The 27,085-nt window shown below is 34.8% G+C and overlaps 1 protein-coding gene and 1 pseudogene across 5 annotated transcripts in view; both read left to right on the top strand.

Annotated features, from left to right (window-relative positions):
* ZEB1 (zinc finger E-box binding homeobox 1) overlaps positions 1 to 27,085 on the top strand; it is a 194,324-nt gene that overhangs the window by 106,021 nt on the left and 61,218 nt on the right. For 4 of the 5 annotated variants that reach the window (XM_044915509.1, XM_044915512.1, XM_044915510.1 and 1 more), the window contains exon 2: positions 25,765 to 25,965. The exons of the other annotated variant lie outside the window; for it this stretch is intronic. In XM_044915509.1, coding sequence (XP_044771444.1) covers positions 25,765 to 25,965 — 201 coding nt within the window. The remainder of the gene's footprint in view (positions 1 to 25,764; positions 25,966 to 27,085) is intronic. 5 annotated transcript variants of the gene reach the window in all.
* On the top strand, positions 7,293 to 7,419 carry LOC123324903 (annotated as a pseudogene).

Below are 27,085 nucleotides of genomic sequence, written 5' to 3'. Positions count from 1 at the left end.
TCTTCCGATGGTCATCTCCACTGAAGGTCCTTATATATTTCACTGTTGAAAAGCAGCATTAAAGATGATATAGTAGCATCACTAGAAATATGGCCTTGGAAGAACATAACTCCCATATTAGAAATGTCTTTTTAATATGAGAATTCTATAAAATATTGATGACTATAACATAGGAGTATAGAATTAAGAGTGTGATATGGATAACAATGCTTCATTGATTTCAGAAACCTTTATGTAGCTCTTCTTCTGGAATATGGGCAGAAATTGGTTTCATGGTTTTCTCCAGTCATCATTTTCTGTTGGTTCTTACCTCATCAGAAGATATCTGACTATAAAAAGAATCTTTTGTGGATGGAAAACAGAGCCCACAAGGTGACTAACTTTTTATTGTACAAGAAATGATGTTTTTAAGCTAATAGCTCTAAAACCAGGTGAAGGTAATAAATGATTCAACAAAAATTGAAACATGCATGTGATTTTTTTAAAAGATTTTAAAACATGTTAATATTATGCATGATTTTCCAACTTTTTTTCTGTTTTCAAATTATTCTAATAACAAAGTTTTATGTAGTAGGCATACTCCCACAAGGTTGTGTTACCATATAATGTGAACGCATAAGGTCAGATTTTAAGAAACTAAGGAGTCACAGACTTCTCATTTATCTCTTCCCCAAATGTAATGTTTTATCTTTCGTTATCTCTAAACAGGCACACTGGTAGGAAGAAATGGAAAAGTGGGGAAAAGTTGGTTATGTAGGATTTTTAGTCAGAAAACTTAATAGGAAATATTAAAATAGTCAATTAAAATCTGATTGTAGTTACTTGTTATCAAATATTCTTCAGACCCAGTCTTTTGATGCTATTAGTTCTTAAGTGAGGAGTTTTCACTCTCAGTTCAACAGGTAATCTTTGAAGGTGCCATAATGGTAGAAAACCACTCTGGAATTATGGGGATAATTTAGGTTTTTCTTAGATTTTCTAGATTCTGTAATGATCAGTTATTTATAAAGGACCTATTACACAAAACCAAATTGTTTCTTTTTTTATTGTTATTGTCTGTTTTGTTGTCCCTGTTTTACTGTGATTGTTCGTTTTAGCTTATTATTTTAGATCTTTGCCTTCTAAATGGTACTTTATTCCCTTATTTTCAATTTTAATTTTTTTCAGAAAGATATTCTGCCAATTTGTTAAACCATTTTGCATTTCTAACATGTTTACATAAATTTATGTTGAAATACATTCAGATTATCAGCTAAATGAGATAATTAATAGCCAGTGGCATCATCAGTGATACTATACATTTTTCCTTGTAGAATGGTCTTTTCATCATGACTTTGCGTGGCATTGTTTCAGGTAAATCAACCAATTGATTATTATATTTTATTTTTATTACACCATGAGTAATGCCTCTTAATGAATGAATGAAATTTATTGGGGAGGGTTTCTTTTTAGGCTGCTGTGTTTAAATAGTGCTACAATTTAGTTATTCCACTGAATCCACATGGAGTGCGTACTTGACATAGTTAATAAAAGATTGTGTTAGCTTTCTTTATATTGAGCATTTGAGAAATACACAGTTCTGTTGTGCATTAGGATTTGAATTCCTTATGTACAAGAATATTTACTACCTTCTTTGTTTCACTTCAGAATGACCTTATTTAAAAATGTATGAGGCTATTTATAATCAACTCTGTGGCAGTGATTAAAGAGGTGTGAATAATAGGTTATTGGAACTTGACAGCTCCTGGTTTGCTAAACTAGTGTTAGAGCATTTATGCTGCTCAGATGTACTTTATTTTCCTAAGGTAGGAATTTCTCTTTTGACATGTGGGTTATTGGCATAATATATTCCATAGGTTTTTCTCTTTAAAGTGGTTTACCAAATCATAGTATTTTATTGATTTATTTTAGGTTTCATATTTTCTTCAACTTAATGAATCAACATTTTATGCTTAATAATTATAACCTGAGTATGGGTTATTAATCAAACATCCGATATAGACAGAGGATTGGTCTCTTAGCAGAGCAATGGCCTACTATCTGAAGCTTTCCTATAGACAAATGAAAACAAGATTTTATTTTTTTAATGGAAAAAACCCTTTCTTACAGAAAATTTGAAAACGTTTAGTAGGTTGATACTCAGCAGTTGTTACTTTGGGGGAAATGTTAGTACTTCTGGAGACATTTGGGATAGCACAATATATATTAAAAAAAAGTTGTATACTTAGTATTTCAGCAGACGTTTATTAATTTTAAATATCAAGACCAGTAAAACATTAAATTAATTGAATTTGGATTAGATATTATTTTTATTTAAGAACAAAAGGAAATGTAGGAAAGTATTTTAAAATTTTGAGTAAACCATTAATTAACCTAATGATTTTTCACTGTTACCATAGATTCAGAGCACTTTGTCAGGTGCATTCTAAAATACACTAAAGATTTATTACTAAAATCCATTTTAGCATTATCACTCAGTTATCCCTAACCAGCCAGGAGGTTAAGGTTTCTAAAAAAGAATGAGGTTGGCGAAACTGAAGCAGAAAAAGACAAGCTTCACAGAAAACAAAGGTTAGGGAAATAACATTAAAAATTACTCTGTATATATTTCACTATATGTCTGAGAAATCTTTAACCTAAAAAAAATGCAAAATAAACCCCATCTCTCAGCAAGACAAACTTCCTAAGCTCTTTACTTGACCCACTGTCCTCAGTTGTGATCTGTAGCATCAGAGTCTCCCACAAATTTTGAATTGTCCCCATTTTTAAAGTTTTTAAACTGTTCGGTTTGAAACTACTTTTTGACTTTATTTTTCCCTTGCTTTATTTTTTTCCAAGTCTGAAAAATTATTGTGAAGTGGCTTGTATTTTTGTGGAACTTAAGGGCGTATTTTTCTAAAACTGAACACCTTCCCATCTGTTGAGAAACTGGAATACAAATGTTTAGCATAGCGTGGAAAAACTGGTCAAAGGTGTCAAACAGAATTGTATGTGCATACATATAAACTGCCCAAAGATTTTGTGAAAATTTAATGTGATGATGTATTGAAAGCACCCAGCAAGAGACTTAACATTTATTCCTGGAGTGCCATGGTACTTTGGAGAGAACGCCAGAGACATTTTTAATCCTTACTTTCCTAATTACTTTCTGTGTGAATTTGAATGGTCTGCCTAATTTCTTCAAGCTTCATATGCCTTTTTCCTAAAAAGTGATAATACCAAGTCTAGCAATCAGTCTTACAGTATTGTTCTGAGGGTGTTCTGGTTAAACGGCTTCGCAATTTGTAAAATGCCACAGAGTTGTAAAGTTTGAAGATGTTTTATTCCTTGTCAGCTTGAAGATTCAAGGTGAATACAAAACAAGTGACCAAGAGAAAAGCTGACTCTCCACCCCTCCCCCACCCAGGGTGACTCAGGTTGTCAGATGTTCTGAGTTAAGAGATACTTGGGAAAAACAGGATAGTTTGGGGAGTTTCCTGTGGATATTCATTGACTTCAAATTCAGTTTGGTCTTCTGAAATGCTTTTCTTGAAAGACAGTTTTATGTCAGTAATTTCACTCCAAATTCTAGAATACTACAATATTCTGATTATAGAGTCGGTCTAACTTTATAGATCCGCAGTAGTGCAGAGAACCCTCGTGTTGTTTAGGTTTTACAACTGGGGACGTCCTGTGTTCTGACCATTCAAGTGCACAAGCTAATCCCACCCGTATCCTGTTTGTGAGTAATTGGATGGATGCCTGGAAATTCTAGTGCCAGATTATAAAGCACCTTCTACAATAGAAATCTGTAGTTGGAGTGTTTATTTACCTTCTCCCTAATCAAACACCTCCTGTAGGTGAGTCTCTTTGCTCAAAAAGGCAAGATTATATAATAAGCTAGATGCTTAGTTATGTTTCCGTAGTCATGCTTCGCATAGCATTTCCAGTTGATCTGGATGGAAGACATATCTAAAGTACAAATATAAGGCTGTAGTCTTTCTGTATAATTGAGGAAATAGGTTTTGAGTTGTACACCTATTCCCATGAAAATAGAAGAGATCTTTTTGGGAAGAGAAAGAATTTCTTAATTATCTTCTTATCTAAAGCATTAAGAATAGGAAAATACCATTTACATCATTGTAGTCTCTATTGCTATTCCATTTTCTTTACCAAGTGTCAAATGTATGGTTAAAAGACAGATGCATACAGTTGTGGGCAACCTTGTCTTAATTCAGAAAAGAATTCTATTGTTACATCTCAGGAGGCTATATGTAATACTGCTGCTGTTTACTGCAACATTGTGATTAAGGGCACAAGCTCTGGAATCAATATCCTGACTACGAATGCTAAATCCACCACTTACTAAAGATTCTAATGGGTATGGTGGAAATAAAACCTCCCTTCTGTCTAATTGCTACATTCTCACCCATAATTAGTGTATTAATAAAAACTGTTTTTGGTTGTAAGCTTTAGAAACCCAGCTCAATCAGTTAGGCATAGCCTAAGAGAGGGAAGAGAGCAAGGAATGGATTTTATGGATTGATCCCGGGGTTCAAACTGTATCATCAAGACTCAATCTCAATCTCTTTCTCAATCTCTCTTTCTCTGTCTCTTTCTCTAATTCTTTCTCTCCTCATCTCTCATCTGAGTTATAAAGAGCTTGAACTGGTTCTTTTAAAAGTCGATGACTGTCAGGAATACCATAGACTGAATTCCTACTGAGGGGAGGAGTCTCATAGGATTCTGGGATCCTGTTTTTGTGTTCTTAGTATGCAGTTGTGCATATGATTTTGTAAATCTTTTAATTTTCTTAATTATACTTCTAAATGATATTTGAAATAATACACTGTTTAAAATTTCTTACTGTATCAGGTACAAATTACTAGAATGAATCAAGGTGAAATGCTTATAAATATAGTTGTGTCCTAGGGAAACTGTGTGTGTACGGTGTATAGGGCATTTATTAATCACTTATTGTGAATCATTTACTGTGCTAAGCAGTTTACATAAATTACCTAATTTGGTCCTTTAAACAGTCTTGTAAGTGGTTTTTATTATCATGTTATATGTAAGGGAGCCAAGACTTAGGAAAAAACTTGCCCCAGAACAACCAACCATTGAGGGTTTGACCCATAATTTGAACTCGAATCAGCCTGACTCCAAAACCTCTGTTACATGGTCAGATTATACCTTTATGGCTTTTATTCATAAACTGCCTCCTTATGCAAGCTAAATAAATACTGCCTTTTAATATAGTATCTTGCTACTGTTAATAGACATGACTTGAACTTACTGAAAATTCTCTTTTTTCAGTTTAATAACTACCTAGTCATATGACTTTTATCTAAATTTTCTAATATTTCAATGTTAAAATTTAACCAATCTGAACCATAAAATCTAATTTTACTTTTTAAAAATTTTCTACCACTGAAAATACAGCCTAAAAATTTTACCCTTGACTATAGATTGTTACTTGGAAAATAAATTGCTGCATAGGCACACACCCAGTCTGTATGGAAAGCAAAGCAGTTTATGAAAATATGTTAGCTCTTATTTAGATCATAAGCCGTTCTAGCTACAGAAACATTGTTTAGAAGGAACTTCTGTAGCAAGACAAAATTGAAAACAGAGACTTTAGAATTTAGCATAATATAAAGTTTACAGTTTACAAAAATTACTTTATTTAAATAGCAGTTATTTTATCTGCTTTTATTGAAGAAATAAATTCCTATGATTCAACTTAATGGTACACATTCTTCTGCATGGAGTAGGCCTGATTGTGTAAGGCTTATCAGTGCCTACTCCATGTTGCACAAATAGTATATTAGTTTTGCAGATCATGTTTTTGCTTCTCTCATCCAAAAGACAGACTTAAGAAATATTTTATTCTTTTTCCAAAAAGAATCTGTAGGGCTATATGGAGAGAGTGATGCATAGTCCTAAATTAGCAGAGGTCTTGTGCTTATATACAAGCAGCTAATCTCTCACCTAGTTCCAGGTACATGTCTTGGTTGTTGACCAGAAAAGCACCTGGCCAGAAGCGCACATATCTCTCTCTCCTGTTATTCTCCTTCCTATAAATGTGGTCTTGCTTGCCAGGAGCCTTGCCTCAAACTACACTGGAAACAAGCAGCATTCATTACACTATAAATCTCTAACTACTGTACAAGGAGTAATAGAGCGCAACTAGAACACTACAGGCCAGCCCTAGCTCTTTGGTATCCCAAAGTCCTTTGCAGTTCTGAAATGTAAAAATCTCAGAAGTGTATTTAAACAAAATTTAATTTTAATTTTAATTTTAACAAGCTTTTACACATTCCATTCACTGTTTTTAGTAAGAATAAAGAATGTCAAATTAAAATAATAAGTGCTAAAATTTCAAAGTTAGAATCCTACAAAGCTATGAAGGAAATAAAATCAAGCTGTAAACTCCAGGTGATACTAACTCATTCAAAACAAATTTAGTTATTGTTTACAGATTTAATGTAACTTTTAAAACGTTGCTTTCAGCCATATGTATGGAGGTCTTTAGAAAACCTGCAAGTCATAATTAGTAGTCCATAATTATGAACTATACATCCTATTTAATATAACCAATAGATAATAAGAAGATTGTCTTTAATCCTCATTTATGAAAATGTGAAGTGAAGCAATGTAAACATTAAATTGTTGATAGAATAGTTTATTACAATCACATGAGAACAGAAAGAGTGGAAACCCAGAGCTTATAAATTTGGATAGGAATATAGTGAAATATGAAAGATAATAATCATAATTGCATGGTACCTGTCTTATATAAAACTCTGAACAAGTATTTATTGAGTTAATAAATACTCAGTTTAGCAGGTATCTTATTCAGCATATTTATTCCTGGTAATATATATATAAAGCATCTTATGGGCTGCAACATCATATATATACATAACAATATCATTATCATATATAGATATAGATATCAGTGTTCTAGTCTCAGCCCTCAAAAGGCACATATATTCTTTTTAAGGAGTTAAAACAGGTAGGATAAAACCAGTGGTATTTAGTAAGATGCTAATTAACTGCCCCCCAAATATATTCCAGCACTGTCCAGTAGGACTTTCTGTGGTAATAGAAATGTTCTGTATCTATTGTATCTCATAGCCATGAGCCACATGTAATTGAGCATATGAAATGTGTCTAGTATAAATGAGGACCCAAACTTCATATCTTATTTATAATTTTAATTAACTTCAATGTGAATAGACATGTGACAGCATGATTCTAAAAACTTTTTGATCTCAAGATCCCTTTACACTCTTTAAAAATGTTGAAGAAACTTTGCGCAGTGGCAGTATCGTAGCCAATGAGGTTTATCCAAGGCGCGATTATTGCTAATTAAAAATGTTGAAGACCCCAAAGTGCTTTTGACTATGTGGGTTATATTTATCAGTATTTACTATATTCACAATTAAAAGTGAAAAAAATTAAAAATATTTATTAATTGATCCTTAATAATAAAGGCAGCTAGGTTCTCATATTTGCTTCTGCCTTTAATCTGTTGTAATTTGTTATGGTTGAAATATATTAAAAATTGGCCTCACATAAATATGTACGTGGAATTAGCCTTTTCAGATTATTGTGGGTATTATTTAATGACTGCACCAAAACTTACCAAGTAACATGTCTTAAAGTCTAGTTGCAATGCAGAATATGAAACCGTATCTTGAATTTCATAGTCTGTTACATTGAAACCCATCAGTCTGTCTTGAACTTTAAATGGATCTTTTTTACCCACTCATGAATTTGTATGTCCTGCATTAGTCATTTGGAATATATTGGCTCACTTACTTGTACAGATCTTTCCAAGTGTTGACCCATTGCATTTTACCCTATTAAAAAAACCACCAATACTAGCATCAGTTTCTTCAGAAGGGTCTTTAAAATTGAGAAGCTGTGAAACTCACAGTGGCAGTTGCATGTTTTCCAGAATTCTAATTTATACCTGAAAGCTCAAATTTTATTATTGGCAACACATTTGATCTTTTGTTTTCCTTGAAGTGACGGGCTTATTACTTGGCTTATTTTTTAGAAAATGTCTTCCAAATATTCAAGTCTGAAAAACCATAGTCAGTTGTTGTTCTTTCAAGTAAAATTGGTGTACCCTGAGAAAAGCAGCTAGTTCAGCTGGCATTTCAAAACAACTGCATGCTTTGATACCCAGCAGACGTAGTTTATGCGTACATCCCATTTTCTCACAGAGAATAGTAAAGACATCTACTGTACTAAAAGGTCATTATTTAATAGAATAACTTTTACTACTTCACCAGGGACATTCTTAAATGAAGTTGGCAATTTATTTATTTTTATTTTTTACTGGGAATGAGCATCAGTGAAGGATGCAAGATATATATGGCTTGTTGCAGTGGCCTTCAATCATGCTAAAGAACCAACAGTTCTACCCACCATTGCCTTTGCATCAGTGTAAATGCCAAGAGTGAAAAAGGCAAATAAAGTAATGCCTTAGTATTAATATAAAAACAATTTCGACCTTGCTGGTATAAACATGAAGGGAGGAGAGAAATTGCTGTTAGCTAGAATAAGTTGGGGAAGGCTTCATGATAAAGATCAATGTGGTGTGCATGCTCTACTTTTTTTCTTCTCTTTTACCTGCTTTGTCCTATAAAAATTGTTTAATTTATTTAATTATTTACAATTGTTTAATTATATTTGTATTTTACTTTTTAATCATTTGTTGATTCAAGTATTTCATTGAGTACCTACTTTGTAGAAGTTATTTATATTGTTGAGAAATGGGAAATACATAGTGTTTACGATAACTGGTCAAACCAGTAAAAGCATCTACTGTGCCCCTTATTTATAGAGCACTGTGCTAGGCCCTATTTTTATGTGTGTGCTTTTAATGCATTAAATTAATCTTCGTGGCAACTCCAGGAGGTAGTTTTTTATAGAAGGTCCACTGGGTTTTGCGCCAGGCTCACAATTTTTTGTGTAACTAGACAAATTAGTTAGCTTCATTGGGTTCCAGTTTTCTCAAGTGTAAAATATGGAACTGAGATTTATCTTCAGATCCTTAACAGGTTTAAAATTCATTAAATTAATATACATTTTACAGCAAGGTAATCCTTTACCAATACATTATGAGAATATTCCACACACTTTATTAGGAATCATAAAAACAATTACAAAATCATTAACATAAACCTTTTGGAGCCTTTTACTGTCCCTTTCACTTTAAAATGTATTGATTAGGGGCGCCTGGGTGGCTCAGTCGTTGTGTCTGCCTTCGGCTCAGGTCATAATCCCAGGGTCCTGGGATCAAGCCCCGCGTCGGGCTCCCTGCTCAGCGGGAAGCCTGCTTCTCCCTCTCCCACTCCTCCTGCTTGTGTTCCCTCTCTCGCTGTGTCTCTCTCTGTCAAATAAATAAAATCTTTATAAAAAAAAAAAAAGAACCGCTTTAAAAAAAAATGTATTGATTAAACACATCTTTCACAGCCCTTAATCCTTTATTGACATATTATCATAACACTTCACATTTGACCAAGGACTTAATGATAAGCATGTGAACATAATGAGAACATGATGGCACGTGTGCTCTATTGCTGGGAGATGTAAAAAATTATACAGGAGCACGAAGTTTAGGACAAGAGTCAGAAAAAGTCAAGAGGAGCATCACCAAAGCAGTAGTGTCTTAATTTGTTCTGTAACTCAACAAATATCTTAAGTGCCTTTTGATGTTTGGAACTTAGACTACTGGAGTGAACAAGACAGTGTCCTTGCCCTCATGGAACTTACATTTTATTGGGGAAGTATGGTAGGTAGAATAATGGCCTCCCAAAGATGTCCCATGTCCTAATCCCCACAACCTGTGAATACGTTATATTACCTGGCAAAGGAGAATTAAAGTAGCAGAAGAAATTAAGGTTGCTAATCAGCTAACCTTAAAATGGGGAGATTATTTTGTGTTATCTGGTTAGGTCCAATATAAGAGTCCTTAAAAGTACAAGCAGGAGACAGAAGAAGAGTCAATGTCAGCCTAATGTGATGTGAGAAGAGTCTCAACTGGCCACTGCTGGCTTTGAAGATAGAAGGGGGCCGCATGCCAAGGAATGTATTCAGCCTCTAGAAGCTGGAAGAGGCAAGAAAACAGGCTCCCCTAGGGTTGCCAGAAAGAACACTGCTCTACCAACACCTTGATTTTAGCCCAGTGAGACCTGTCTTGGGCTTCTGACCTTAAGAACTGTAAAATCACGAGTGCATGTTATTTTAAGCCTCTTAAGTTTGTGTTAAGTTGTTACAGCAGCAACAAAAAGTAATCTAGAGAGAAAATGAGTAACTAGACAAGATAATTACAGATTGGATGCTTTGCAGGAAATAAACAGGATGATGTGAGGAATAAAGGATGGAGCATGTTTGATCAGGTGGTCATGGAAGGGTTCTTTGAAGCTAGGACATTGAAGTGGAGACATGAGGGAAAGAAAGAGCCAGCCCTGCAAAGAACTGGGAACAGCATTCTAGGCAGAGGGAAAGGCAAGTTCAAGGGCTTGTCACCTGCAGAGAATGAAAAGATTATTCAGTGAGAATGTAGAAGAGTAGTGGAAAAGGCGGCGAGGGCCCAAGTTTGCGAATCCTTGCAGGCCACGATAGAACGCTGAAAAACCATTGAAAGTTCTTAAGAAGCAGAGTGCCATATTCTGCTTTATGGCTTGAAAAAGTCACTCTGGCTGCTAGGTGGTAAATGGAGACAAAGGGACCCAGGATAGGGGACATAACAGTTTGAAATACAGTAGTGGCAGTGGAGATGGAGAGATACAACCAACAGGATTTCTTGATGCGTTGGACATGAATTTTGAAAGGTGAGTAGCAATTTGGCAGTAGCGGAAAAAGGGCAAAGCAAAAGAATGAAAGTCTACCAGTGTCTAGGGAATAGAATATATTAAGCAGAATGGTAGGAGGTACAGATAATTGAGGCCCTAATGTTCACAGCCTAGAGACCCTTATTTGCTATGCATAGGAATTTGGAATTCATAGTATATGCAATGGAGAGCCATCAGAATTTTAAATCAAGGGAATAAAACCCTCTCTGAACTGAGGTTTTATGTATCTTCCATTGTCATTCTGATGCAAAGACAAATAGTAAGGATATTTAAATTTTTATTTTCTTAGGTTCTGAGTTCAGAAAGATTTGATAAAGTTCTTGTCAATGAAGTGTTTAATAATTCATTGTAACGTCTCTTCTGTTTCGATTTTGAGGATATTTTGCTCATTTGTTGACTATAATCTGCTTGTGTCAGAGAAGCAGTGTTAAGTAGGTTCAGAGCAAAGTCTTTAGAGCCTCCTGGCCTGTGTTGGAATTCTAGCTCCAGTACTAACTGGCCTCCCTTTGGCAAGTTATACACCCTCTAAGTCTCAGTTTCTTTGTATCTAAAACAAGGACAGTAATTCTTCATGTGTCCCTTATAAGGAGTAAGCAATTGAATGCATAGAAAGCACTGAATACTTTAAGTACTTCCTGGGGCAGGGTTGGAGCAGCATGCCAAACTACATAAGCAGCATTGATTGATTTAACTTTTCTTTCGCCAGTAGTAGAAATTTGATAAAACATAATTTCTTCAAAACACTTTAAAAATACCCTTTCGGGGCGCCTGGGTGGCTCAGTCGTTAAGCGTCTGCCTTCGGCTCAGGTCATGATCTCAGGGTCCTGGGATCGAGCCCCGCATCGGGCTCCCTGCTCAGCAGGAAGCCTGCTTCTCCCTCTCCCACTCCCCCTGCTTGTGTTCCTGCTCTCGCTGTTTCTCTCTCTGTCAAATAAATAAAAATCTTTAAAAAATAAAAATAAAAATACCCCTTTTCTGTGTTTCTACATATGGGACTAAAGTTTCCATTTATCTGTATTTTTCCAAGATGCCCACTTTTTTCACCACTAAGTCCATTTACTCTCTAAGATAAAATTTATATGAAAATGTGAGTAGGGGTGAGTTCACATGGTCTCCTAGTTTATTGGATATTATTTATTTTCTGACTAGGTTGTATTCACAGATGATTACCATTTTAACTGTTTTTTAGGTAAGCCAGGTAAAACAAAACCACCAGGAATTCTTTGGTACCTCAATTCAAATCCATTTAATTTTCCAACAACATATTTCAAATTAAAAAAAATATTTAAAATTTTATTTCTTTGGAACATTAGCAGGGCATAAAAAAGAGATTAGATACAGTGGGGTAGAGAATCCTCTGGTATTTATTTTCTACATCACTCTTAATTTAGCATTGAATTATTTATTGTCACATTTCTCTATAATATTTAATGTACATTACTCATGTTTTATAAATAGTGCACGTTTCTCAGAAGCAGAGACTGTAAGTACTCTATGTCTTCATTCTGCCTTCTGGAGCACTTAGGTCAGAGGAACTAAATTATTCATTCTAATGGGATAATTCACAAGCTTGTAACATGTTGTGATGTTTAGAAGGCCTCAGTAAAACTAATCTGATTGTTTTTAATGCTTTGTTAAGAAATAACTTCCAATTCAATTTTTATTAGCATGATCCTTGTTCTTCCATGTCTAGCCAATAGAGGACTGGAAAGACTTTAGACTCAGGGAATTAGCACACCTGTATTAAAATTTGGCCCTTCGCAAGGAAGGCTTCCCAAGGGGAGATGGATGGATGGATACCATTAAGCCTTACTTGGATTATTGTTTACTGCCACTCCCATGGAAACAAGGGAAGATTGGTCCACTGACTGCATCCTTGTGGTTCATGACCTCTTTTCACTTATCCTATGATTTCCTTTCCCATTGTGAACACCACTATCTAGCACATGACCAACAGTTTTAAATTATACACACTAAATTATATTACTAGCTTAAAGGAATCTGAGAAACCCAAATGAAAAGAATTCAAATAAAATTCTTGTCCTCTTCCTTCATCTTATTTTTCATAGCCAGTTCAGCTCTGAATCAGTGATTCTCAAAATCAGTTAGGGAAAAAGTGCCTTCCGAGATTACTAAATGACAAAATATTTCTTAAAACTTCCTTGTAAATTAAGAAAAACTTAGAATCAAGCCAACTCCTATAGCAGAAGCTATTAAACATATGAATGTGTGTGTATGGGGATGTGTATGTTGCTCTAACCTGTATTTGGGGGCGGGTATTAGTTGCCTTTGACAAGGGAAAGTATATGCTTCCCACAATGCCATCCTCCGGCACATCTGTGCAGTGCATGGGCCGCCCTCACCACTAGCGAGAAGGAGCAGAATTCACTTATCTTGGTCTTCACTTCCCTCTTTTTTGCAAGTGTTACCTTCCTTTTCATTTTACATAACTTCACACTTTATGTAGCTATGAATAGAAAAGGTGAGCGTTATTCACACTTTAAAGCAGACCACTGTCTTTCATACATAAAAAATAGAGATTGTTTCCTAATAAGAACTTAAATTGTTCTATTTCAAAACCCACAATATAAAGGTTTACAGCATAGCATTTGTTTTCTTCTTAAATGTCATTTTAACCTTTATTTTTAAAGAAAATTTCATTTTAGTATGTTGATTGCTGTTTCTAATTATACCTCCTATTTACTGTTATCAAAATCCAAATAACAAAAACATTAAGAAAATACTTCCCCAGTCCCAGTTCAGTTTTCTAAAGTTCAGCATTGGCAATGGTATGCTGAATATTATTTCAGACTTTTTCCTTGCACATTCAAAATGTATCTTTAAAATTTTTTGAAGTAATGTATACATTTAAAGAATATCGAAGGCACAAAATAGAAAAAACAAGTCACTCTTTCATTACCTTATTTCTTCATTTGTATGTTCTTCTAGACCTTATCATTCATTATTCAGGTATATGTATGCATACTATTATGTCTTCATTTTCTGCAAGAATGGAATCAAACTATTTTGGAGGACTCCTCTCTATATCAGTACAAAGGGATATATCTTGGGTGACTATTTAGGCTTTTTGTGGTTAAAAACAAGTTTGCAGATAAACCTATGTATCTATATTTGCACACATGTGTAAGTTAATTTGTAGGGTGAATGCCAAGAAATTTCTGGGTGAACAGGTAAAACATTTTAAATTTTGATAAAAATTAAAAATAAAAATTTGTTTTGATAAACAACAAATTAACACAACAGCATGTAAATGTGTATTCATTTCCTTAGCTCTTGCATGTACCCTGTGTTATGGAGAATTTTTTTTGCCAATTTATTAAACATTTATTGAGCAGTTAATACTTAATGGACAGTGTTATACATGCAGGGGACACAGCCAGTAAACAAAACAAAACAAAAATAATTCTGGCTGCATGGACTTACATTCTAGTGAAAGGAGACAATAAAAAATAATAGAATATTATGGCAGTTGGTGATACGTATTTTAAGAAGAAATAAATTACAGGAGAGAGTGGAGTATGCTCTTGGTTGAAGGAGGTCTATAAATTTAAATGGAGTGCTCATAGAAGACCTCACTAAGCAGGTAAAATTGAGCATGCTCCAAGAACATTCCAAGTGGAGCAGCAAGAAGTACATAAGCTTTGAGGCAAGAGGCCAGTGTATGTGGAATGAAGTGTGCAAGTATAAAGTAGAAGATGAGAGATAATGGATGAATGGGAGCCAGCTCATGAAGGGCGTTAGGATCACAGTGAGGTGGGATGCGATTAGATGGTTTGAGTAGAGGAATAACAGAGTTTTTTTAATGCTCTAGAAGGATTGTGTTGGCTGCTGTGTTGATAGCGCTGTATAAGAAGGCAAAAGTGGAGGCAGGGAGACCTGATGGGAGCCAGTAGCAACACTCTAGCTGAGAGATGGTGGCTTATAACAGGGAGGTGGAGGGGGGGGGAGTTAGTGGTAAGGGGGTCAGTTGCCAAATATTAAGATACTTCTCTCTAGATTAGATGTGGGTTATGAGGGGAGGGAGGTGAGGGTGGGGAAAGGAGTCAAAACTGACACCAAGAGAGTTTTATCCTGAGCAAATGGAAGAGTAGAAATGCCATTGACTGAAATGGAAAATACTGAGAGGATCAAGACTTGGGTTTTGGATGTGGCATGTTTGCTTAGACCTCCAAGTGGAGATGTCAAGTAGGCAATTGGGTTTGGAGTGCAGGAGTTTGGACTGGGATATAAAGCAGGGAATCCTCAAATGGTATTTAGAGCCATGAGACAGATTGAAGTCCAGGAGGTGGAGGAAAGAAATGGAAAGGCAGCAGTGAGTTAGGGAAATCAAGGAAGTCAAGAGAAGAGATTAGTCAGAGAAAGACATGTATCAAATGATCTCACTGATATGAGGAATTCTTAATCTCAGGAAACAAACTGAGGGTTGCTAGAGTGGTGGGGGTGGGAGGGATGGGGTGGCTGGGTGATAGACATTGGGGAGTGTATGTGCTATGGTGAGCGCTGTGAATTGTCTAAGACTGTTGAATCACAGACCTGTACCTCTGAAACAAATAATACATTATATGTTAAAAAAAGAAGAAGAAGATAGTAGGAAGGATAAAAGTAAGGGGGGGAAATCGGAGAGGGAGACGAACCATAAGAGACTATGGACTCTGAGAAACAAACTGAGGGTTCTAGAGGGGAGGGGGTTGGGGGATGGGTTAGCCTGGCAATGGGTATTAAAGAGAGCATGTACTGAATGGAGCAATGGGTGTTATACGCAAACAATGAATCATGGAACACTACATCAAAAACTAATGATGTATGGTGATTAACATAACAATAATATTTTTTTAAAAAGATACTAGAAAAAAAAGAGAGAAGAGATTAGTTTGAAAAGGAGAGATTTTCTGTCAAATGCTGCTAGTAGGTCAGATAAAATGAGGATTGATCATTGTCATTGCCTTTAACAATGTAAAGGTCCTTCATAATCATGACAAGAACAGTTTTGTGACCAGAGTGGGTTTAAGAGAGAATAGGAAAAAACAAATTGGACACAAGTGTAGGTAACTTTCTCAAGAAGCTTTGCAGTAAAAGGGCCTGAGGTATAGAATTTGGAATTCTGTAGACTTAATCAAAATAGGAGTTGAGCCAGAATAGGGTTTTTAAATGAGAGAAAGGCAGGAGAGTTAAGAGTGTATGCAAAGCGTGACTGTAATGATATTGGATTAAAGTAGGTATTTCTTTAATTAGTGAGGTTGAACATTTTATTACATGTTTATTGTCCATTCATATTTGTGTGTGTGAATTTTCTTTGCATATTCTTACTGGTTGGTTCCTTTTTTTTCCCCATGAATATTTAAGAATTCTCTGTATCATAAAAAAAGTCAGTCTTTGGTAACGTGTATTGCAGATATTTTTTACAGTTTGTCGTTTGCCTTTTGACTTGAAATTTTTTCTATGTACAGTCATGGGTTTTGTATTATGCTTATAATAGCCCTTCTTATTCCAAGACTGTAAAAGGATTTGCCTGTATTTTCTTCTATTACTTTTATGATTCCTTTTTCTGTAATTAAAATCTCCAATTCATGTAAATTTCATTTTGGTTAAAATTGTGAGGTGGAATCTGATTAGCAAGACTACCATAAGTCTGAGGGATCTATTTCTGGATTCTATTTAAGTCCATTAATTTTCTGCCTATCCCTGTACTAGTACAAGTCTGTTTCCATTTCTATAGCTTCAAGATACATTTTTTGTCTGGTATGGCTAGTCCTTGTTCTCCTACCACCACAATTACTATCTTTCTCTGAATTTTCTTGAATATTTTTGTGTTTCTTTTTCTAGAAAGTAATAATACTAACAATGTGTATTGAGCACTTACGTGCAGTACTATATTAAGTTTTTTGCATATATAATTATTTTTATCACTGTGACAGTCCTATTAGGGACGTTATCCCCACCTTAGAAATGAAGAAACTGAGGCATGAGAAGATTAAGAAACATGCCCAAGGTGACATGGATAGTCAGTGGTGAAGCTGTGGTTTGAGTCAGACAGGTTCACTCCAGAGATTGTGTTCCTCCCTCTCCTTGTAAATGTTAGAATCATTTGGCCTAAATCACTTAGATTTAGAATCTAAAATATCATGCTAACATTTGGATCAGAATTGTATTGAATTTATAGATAATTTTAGGTAGAATTGACATCTTTATAATATGAAACCATTCTATCCAAATACAAGGTATGTCTTTTCATTTATTCAAATCTTCTTTTTTGTTTTTATTTCAATTCCAGTTAGTTAACATACAGTGTAATATTAGTTTCAGGTGTACAATATAGTGATTCAACACTTCCATATAACACCTGCTGCTCATCACAGCAAGTGCAGTCCTGGATCGCCATCACCTATTTCACCCATCCCCCTACCCCCGCCCCTCTGGTAACCATCACATTGTTCTCTATAATTAAGAGTCTGTTTCTTGGTTTGCCTCTTTTTTTCCCCTTTGCTTGTTTGTTTTGTTTCTTAAATCCCACATATGAGTGAAATCATACGGTATTTGTCTTTCTCTGACTGACTTATGTCACTTAGCATAATACTCTCTAGCTCCATCCACATCATTGCCAATGACAAGATTTCATCCTTTTTTATGGCCAAGTAATACTCCATTGTTTGTTTGTGTGTGTGTGTGTGTGTGTGTGTATACACACACACATCTTCTTTATCCATTCATCAGTCGATGGACACTTGGACTATTTCTATAATTTGGCTATTGTAGATAATGCTGCTATAAACAGCAGGGTGCATGTATCCCTTTGAATTTTTATAACCCTCAAGAGAATGCTAAAATCTTCTTTATATAGGTCCTTGTTTTTTGTTTTGTTTTTGGTTTGGGGGTTTTTTTTTTTGGCCTTCATGGGTTATCTTTTGATAGAGTTGATAGAGATTGAGTTTTTCTTCTGTTATGTTTTTAGCATGTTATTGTTTATTGGAAAGCTACTGATTTTTTCTATTAAATTTGTAATTAGTCATTTACCAAGTTTCTAATTGCTAGTAGTTTTTTGCAGTAATTTTTCTTGATTTTTCCAAAAACATCAACATATCCTTTGCAAATAATAATTTTGCTTTCTCTTTTCCACTATTTGTGCTTTTTCCTTTTGTCATTTTTTAAAAATTAGCTTAATGTAATGATGACAGTAAACATCTTTATCTTAGAAATGCCTCTGATACATAATCATTTATCATAATACTGACTTGTTTTATTTTTATGAAAAAGTATCAGCAAGGAATAGAGAATTTTATCAAATGCCTTTCATGGTCTGTAGAAGTCATATTGTTTATCCTTTACTATGTTAAGATGGTGGACTTATATATTTCCTAATGTTGAATAATGCTTGCTTTACTTAACTTCTAATGTACCACTGGATTTAATATTTTATTTAACATTTTTACATCAGTGAGACTGAGTTTATAAGGGTGTGTGTGCATGTGCGTGCACATGCATACAAGTATGCTCTTAGATTTAGTTGACTGTTAGGAAGCTGGCTTCATAGGAAGAATTTAAGCTCTTTACATTTTCCTCTCTTGAAAAAGCAACAGAATTATCAGTCCTTTGAAGATGTGAAGAAATTCACCTGGGAAAACACCTGGCAATTTTTGGGTGGTTAGCTCTTTGATGTCTTCCTAAATTTATTCTATCGTCTGTCTACATTTGCCATCTCTTGTATAATTTTATAAATTCTATAAAATAATAAATGTAGTTATAATCATTAATATTTTCCTAGAAAGTTATTTCGTCCAAATTTTTTTAGTATGTTATGTTAATCACCATACATTACATCATTAGTTTTTGATGTAGTGTTCCATGATTCATTGTTTGTGTATACCACCCAGTGTATTTCATCCAAATTTTTAAATTTATTTGCTTAGATTTGTAGAAAATATTTCTAAAGTAAATCTCTTAAATTCCTTTATAGCTATAATTACTTCTCTGTTTGCATTAATATTGAATCCTTGTACCTTTCAGTTGTTTCTAGGATTAAGTGGGCTAGTGATTTATCTATTTTATTGATTCTTCAAAGATCTGGCTTTTGGATTGATTTAAAATTATATGGCTTCTCTGTTTTTTGACTCAATAATTTCTGCATTTGTATTTTTAATTCAGCCTTCACACTTCACTTGGATTTTGTTATCCTGCCTGTATTCTACAAGTAACAGTCCTATAAATTAAAAAGCATCCTTTTTTTTTAGATTTTATTTATTTATTTATTTTTGACAGAGAGAGACATAGCAAGAGCAGGAACACAAGCAGGGGGAGTGGGAGAGGGAGAAGCAGGCTTCCTGCAGAGCAGGGAGCCCGATGTGGGACTCCATCCCAGGACCCTGGGATCATGACCTGAGCCGAAGGCAGACGAAAAAGCATCCTTTTTATAAATGTATATTTTCCTATGAAGGAAGTATTACTTACTGATAATTTCATGTGAATTATTTTAGTCTTTAGATACTTTCCTGACACACACAAGGGAACCACCTGTCCCTGGGACTGATTTTAGTTTATCTGCTAAAGAACTTTGCTGTTTAACTGTTTCATCTGTCTCTTTGTGACTTGTACTTATACTGGCTGAAATTAGCTCTCGGAATGAGTGGGAACTTTGATAAGTCAGGGAAAGGAGAGGTAATTTGGGGTGACTCTTGTTGGGGTATATAGACAGAAGACCTGTGGAGAATGGGAAAGAGGACAGAATAAGAACTGAGAGAACAACCAGAGACAAATCCCAAGAATACTTAGTAATGATTATATAATGAGAGAGGGGAGAAAATAAGAACTAGAATTCTGTACATGATGACAACCCTCTCCCCTGCCTTCACCTATCAGTTATCATTCTATGACTAGCTTGTATATGAAGGCATTGAAAACCACCAACCCTTTGCAGGGGTAAATAAATGTCAGAATCACTGACTTCTGGGGCGCCTGGGTAGCTCAGTCGGTTAAGTGTCTGCCTTTGCCTCAGGTGATGATCCTGGGGTCCTGGGATCCAGCCCCGCCTCAGGCTCCTTGCTCAGTGGGGAGCCTGCTTCTCCCTCTCCCTCTGCCTGCCACTCCCCCTGCTTATATGCTCTCTCTCTCTCTCTCTCCCTCTCTCTCTGTCAAATAAATAAAATCTTAAAAAAAAAAACAGTCTGTGATTATTCAATTTAATAGGCACCCTAGATTTAAAAAGATTTTACCTAGAGAGAGAGATTAAAAAAACTTTCCCCCAGATTTTCTGAACTATTAGTATTTATTTAAACCTAACATGTTCAGAGGTGCCTGGATGGTAAGCGACCAACTGGTGATTTTGGCTTAGGTCATTATCTCGTGGGTTGTGAGATCCAGCTCCGTGTCAGGTTCTGGTGCTCACCCTCATGCTCAGCAGGGAGTCTGCTCCCTCTGCTCTTCCCCACCCCCACCATGTTCACATGCATGCATGCGTGCTCTCTCTCTCTCTCTCTCTCAAATAAATAAATAAACCTAACATATTCATTGTGCTTGGAGCACTCTAAAATCATTATGATGCCTATTTTTAAAAGACATAACTACATAATATACATATTGCATATTATATTACTTACATGTTACATTAGATATGAATGTTATGTCATAACATTTATTATACCGTAAAATACATATATATTAATATTATCTATAAGTTAAGTCAAAGGCCAGATTAACAAATACTTACAGTATGCCTGGGTATAGTATTCCTGGACACATAAGCTCCTCTTTCCCGGAGTAACATCATTTACAGAAGTTTTCTCCCCTTAGGATTGTCAGATGACCTCTTTTTCATTTTGTGTACTAATTTACCTGTTCTTTGGTTATCACTACAGTTTTGTCATTTTCCTGAATCATCAGTAAACTTAAGTATATTGACTCATCTCTTCACTCAGAAAAAAAGAAGTGTGACCCCACTTCCAATTCAACAAGTAATTCTATACCTACTATATGGAAGGCAGTGTGCCAGGGACTCTTTTCAGGATAAGAAAAACATGTTAAGTGGTGTTGTTATGGTTTTGTCCCAACTGATGTTAAAGAATAATGGAAATACTTGTTCAGTTTCTCCAAATATTATCTTCATATTTCATAACATTCATACCTAAATTGTGTTGTTCTCAGCATAGTGCTAACGTTATTACTTAATCAAGCTATAATCCATTGCTCTTGAGAACACGACTCAAAATGTATGTTTTTCTGGGTGTTTCTTAAATTATGACACTGGGTTAATCTGATGGATATGGAGCAATTTGTTAGAAGTACAGTAGTCTGTTATTTTGTAAGGATCAGTCTTACATCTTTTTCTAAGAAAAATTTTATCTTTCTTTTCTACCATGCAGATGAGTGTGTGTGTTTGATAGGAATGAGTGAGACATAGCTAAGCATGTATTAATGGCATGATATAAGCAGAACTTCTCCCTCTAGGAAAAAAAAAAAAAGCCTTTTTATGCCTGAAAATATGTTGACATGTGGCCTTAGCCTGTGGCTTTCATCAACACATGCCATGGTTATCACCTGATAAGAATCAAAGACCTGCGGGTTAAATATGTCCCCTTCCCCCCTTCTCTTCCCCTGTGAAGCCTAACCTGCTATTCAGAGCTATAATAAACAGTGCTTGGCAGGGTTCTTATTTCTAAAGCATTTAGATGATCTTGCTCTTATCTTAATGACTGAAGTTGAGATTGTGTTGCTCCTTTTTTTAACTAAATTCATCTAATTTATTTAATTCTTTATTATAATTGTACATTACTTAAGAAACAGATGTTTACATGGGAGTTTAATTAGTGCAGTTGATACCGTACTACATGCAATCAAGTGCTAAAAATAGCATGTTATGTGAAAGTCTTTCAAAGGTTATTGACTGCAATGATGATATTACCCTATGGTGTACTGTCAGTTATATTATAATGAGATTCTGATGGTTAAAATTTTTTAGTCATTTGAAAATGTTTTAGTAGCATATTGTTAAATATGGAATTCCAGAGCCCCAGAATAGGCTAAACACAAAAATACAAGTTTAAGAATATTTATCATTAATGTAACAATTTTCAATCAGTAGACTTTATATATAAGTAGTTAAAGTGTATGAGCTGTGGGATCAGGCATGTAAGGATTTGAGTCCAGCTCCATAACTTAGTAGCTAAATAATCTCAAACAGGTTACTCAGCTACTCTAGTTTTGTTTTGTTGTGTTTCAGTTTTGGGGGAGGGGTTATTTTTTGGTATATAAAAGGGAGATATAACAATACCTGCCTCTTAGGAATTGTTGTAAATATTCAGTGGGATGATGATGGTGATGATAAAATAATAATAATAATGGCAGACACTTCGGGCGCCTGGGTGGCTCAGTTGGTTAAGCGACTGCCTTCAGCTCAGGTCATGATCCTGGAGTCCCAGGATCGAGTCCCACATCGGGCTCCCTGCTCAGCAGGGGGTCTGCTTCTCCCTTTGCCCTCTTCCCTCTCGTGCTCTCTGTCTCTCATTCTCTCTCTCTCTCAAATAAATAAATAAAATCTTTAAAAAATAAAAAATAAAAATAATGGCAGACACTTCTATGATCTTTACTGTGTGCCACACACTGATCTAAGCACAATACATTTTTAAACCATTAGATCCTCACAACCACCTTATCAGTGGATACTGTTATATCTGATATTATATGTTAGCAAGTAATACCAACAAGAACTACCACCAATAAGTCACTGTGTCCTTAACCACATTCTAGTGACAACAGATGCATTGAAATGTTACCATTTCTCTATAGAAATTTCAATTCATATTGTGTATTGTAAATTATATTTAAAGATTTTAAAAACTTTACCTTTTCTATTTTCCTTTATCTTTGTTCTCTTGAAATTCTTTATTTTAATCAAAACTCAGAAACAAGAGGTGATAATCACCTGTTTGTTAAGAATGCATCTCTCTTTAGGTAAACTAAATTTCATTATATTTTTTTTAGCCAAAGGTTTAAAAATATAGAGGCATGGAGATAAATGAGCAGACAGTTAAGATAATGGACATTTTCACTGGCTACTAGAATTTATCAGGGACTGTATTATTATTTATGCTTTTTGTGCTGGGGCTCTATTTTTTAAATTAGCTCTGTAGAGCCACAAAAGAGTAGATCAAGAAACAGAAGCTTGACTTTCTTCTAAGTTACACTAGTCAATATAAGCAATTTTCACTGCTTTTTCTCTCAGCTAAGTAACTGTGAAGCAGAAGAAAGTAAGAAGACTTGGAAAATAGTTACTGGTCTTTTTTCCATCTTGACCAATAAAATGTGGTGGGTTTTTTGCCGCATATTCAAAACATGATTTGGGAAAATTCCCAAGATAACTATAAAATATATGCAATCTTTGTGGTTTGGGGTATTTGACTTAAAATCTTCCATACCACAATGGCAGCTCATACTGGAGGCCAGAGTCCTAGAAAGTGACAGGTATTCTTGAAGAGTACTTTGGGCTACAGCTGACCCAGGCAGAAAAAAACAGGGTGAAGGACCTCTGGGTAAAAAGAACCTAGTGCAGCTCAGCTTAGAAGAAACTTAGTGAAAACTATGAAGCATGCAAGCAAATATTGGAACCAAAATACATATATGTCTTGAAGACTAATTCTGTAGGGTACTTTTTAAGCCCCAAATACTCTAAATGTAAATGTAGGGTTAGACAACCTATAGCTAACAAAATTGATAATGATAAAATTGAACTACAGTATTACATCATTAAAAGGCAAGAATAGCACCAATATAAAACCGTGGCCAAGTCAAGATACTGAAGAAATCACTAAACTTTCTCTTCACAAAATGGAATTTCAACTATCCATACATGTCCAAGCATGGTGAGAGCTATGGAACAACCCTTGAGAATCATTCCCTTTATCCACACTTAAAATGGCACAGTTTACTCTGCTCATTGTGTGTGGCTGGAGTACAAGGAATTCCCCATGTTTCCATTTCTGTCTACTTTCAATAAGTTTTCCCTTTGACTCAGCACTTCCATCTCTACTAGTAAACCTGACATATGTATTTAAGGAGTGGCCAAAGATATACTTATAAGAAAGTTTGTTGTTAATCCTTAAAAAATACTTGGAAACATAAATTTTATCAGTATAGGTTATTGGTTATATTCTATCAGTACAATGAAATGATGTGTAGCCAGTGAGAGGAAAATGAGAAAGCTTCACATTTACTGAAAGAGAAAAATTTCTAAGATATGTTATTAAGTGGCAAAAAACTAGGTGGCAAACAGTATAATGTAATCCCATATGTGTGTATTTAAAGATGTATAATACATTTATATAGAGAAATGATATTAAGTATGATATATATGTATATAAGTTGAGGTCTGCATTATAATTAAATAGGATAAGGTATATAAAATGATTAGTATCATGCCTACCTCGTGCATAGATAAATTAAAATTGCTGTTATTATTATCTTTAAAGAGTGAGTCAAGGAAAGGATATTTCCTGGGAGGGCTTTTACTGATTTTACATGTTTTATATTATCTGATTTTTTTGCACTAAACCTGTATTACCTTTATAGTAACATTAAAAAATAGTTTGCTCTTGGGAAAAGATTTGGAAAAATGTATTCACCCTAAAGTATTAATGACACAACAAAACGATATTTTTCTTCCAACACAAGATATTGAAGGATTTCTAATGTGGGCCAAAGGGTAACTCCAGTAGTCTTTTGAACAGAGGGGTCTTCCTAAGGTCTGTAAAAGCAGTTTTGGAGATGTTTGCTTATTCATTCTCACTGTGACATATACATCCATACTTCTGATTGTATTTCTTTCTTCCTGCTCTCAGGTGTGTGTGTATTTATATGGGACGGGGGTATATATGCATATCACATAAACATTTAGGTTATTACCTTCTTTCGAGAATGGTTGGAAATTTTAAGGAAGAAATGGAAAGAATAACAAAGTAATTATTGCTTAGTTATCTCAAGGAAGCAAAGATTCCTTTTTCTCCCTTTCAATCTTTGCTTAGCAAATAAGGATCAACTTGCAAATAATTGAGAAGAGGTATTCCAGTGACCATACCCAATGAGGTACTAAATAATTTATCCCAGTAGAGTGATTATTACAAGGACTCTGAAGAAAAAATATTGACTATATGTATTACTTGTTCTCAGCTATTACTCATGATTCTGCAAACTGAGGTCATTCCAAACACTTATTTATCTTCATAATGCTGGTGTTAAATTTTATTGAAATTCATTAAAAATATAGAAAGGATGCCCATTTGAAAACTTCTGGATGTCAGTTATTTTTTCCAAAATTACAGACTTACATACAAACATTACTTAAATCATGCCTTACTTATGTAGAAGTTTGGCTAAATTGATTTGATAGATTCTTTCTAAATTCAGTGTGGGATTAATATGAAATGCATGGACCCAGTTTGTATCTTGAAAATATCTTTCTTATGGTAAATATGATGAGGTTTTGTTGTCTTATTAGGAGAGATGAACTCTTCTTAATTATAATGCTTTAAAGATTTGAGGCCCTAATTGTGCATAAGCAATATCATATAGAATACACTCATTATGACTGGAGAGGATATTTAATGTAGTTTAAGAGCACAGAATATAGAACCAACTGCTAGGGTTCAAATCATGGCCCTCCTACTTCTTAGCTATATGATCTTGGACAAGTTACTTACCTTCCTATGTCTTGGTTTCCATTTCTGGTTTCAAGGTTATGAGTAGTAGATGGTAGATAGGTAGTCTATTTCAAAAGGTTGCTATAAGGTAATGAGTTACTATTTATAGAACACTCGTACTAAGTCCTTTTTAAAATTTCTTTTTACTGAGGTGTAAAAACTGATTTTTACACTAGTTGGTTTTGATTATTTGTTTCTTGTTTGTATTACAGTTACAAATTATAATACTGTGGTAGAAACAAATTCAGATTCAGATGATGAAGACAAACTCCATATTGTGGAAGAAGAAAGTATTACAGATGCAGCAGATTGTGAAGGTGGTGTGCCAGAAGATGACCTGCCAACAGACCAGACAGTGTTACCGGGGAGCAGTGAAAGAGAAGGCAGCGCTAAGAGCTGCTGGGAGGATGATGGTAAGTTTAATTTTTTCATAATATTCTAGTCTCTTGATTCTTTAAAAAATATATATTAACTGTGAAAAGATAAATTTGATGAAAAGTTTGAAATGATCTGTAAACGTGTCTCTTAATCAATAGAAGGTGTCCCACTTAAACAAAAAGTTTATTGTGGAACAGAATAATAGTCATTCTGATTATTTGTGCAATGCATATAAGATATTGAATTTTAGTGTTTTTTTAACCAGAATCAAGCTTTCCATATACTGTTGATATAACTGAACCTACCTTTAATTTTATATTGTGACTTCTAGAAATGAAGAATCTACTTAGAAACCTACAGATTATATTTTGCTACAGTAAAATTATAACATAACTCAACAAAAATCCCCAAAACAGTTAAATCATAGGAGTATTTTTAGTGTTTGAAAGCTTCTTTTTTTTTTTTTAAGATTTTATTTATTTATTTATTTGAGAGAGAGAAACAGCATGAGAGGGGAGAGGGTCAGAGGGAGAAGCAGGCTCCCCACCGAGTCAGGAGCCCGATGTGGGACTCCATCCCAGGATTCCGGGACCATGACCTGAACCAAAGGCAGTCGCTTAACCAACTGAGCCACCCAGGCGCCCTGTTTGAAAGCTTCTTCCTCCTCCTCCCCCTCCTCATCCTTTCCCCTTCCCTCCCTTCTCCCATATATATCATAATGCTGTGAATTTTCACTCAAGTAAAATTTTTACTTTTACCAATCTCAAGCGTGGTTGAGTGGAAGGATTAGTAAAGTCTCTCTACTTACTTACATTGAATATTTAAAATTCTTCCTCATCTGTCAAATGAAGAAATTGGACTATAGTTTTTTCTTCTAGATTGAAAATTCCTCCTCTCTGCTTTTCCTAATAAACTAATTAAATTATTTAGCCTGTCTTGCCAGGATTTAAACAACAGTGGTGTAAAAACAGAAGAACGTGAAGAAAGCAGGTATTGTGAATTAGACGGATTGGGGATCAGGAATAGGGGCATCAGCAAAGGCAAAGAGGAGCATGCACAAGTGATCACATTCAAAGTCAGTCAAAGACGAAAGCTCCCCAGCGAGAGTTCAGATTTGGGGAAGTCGGCTAAATAAGATATCAGAACTCAGTTTAG

The sequence above is a fragment of the Neomonachus schauinslandi genome, chromosome 5 (genome assembly GCF_002201575.2).
Source record: "Neomonachus schauinslandi chromosome 5, ASM220157v2, whole genome shotgun sequence".
NCBI classification, from domain to species: Eukaryota; Metazoa; Chordata; class Mammalia; order Carnivora; family Phocidae; genus Neomonachus; species Neomonachus schauinslandi.
The sequence above is the reverse complement of the archived record's forward strand: the minus strand, read 5'-3'. Positions and strand labels throughout refer to the sequence as shown.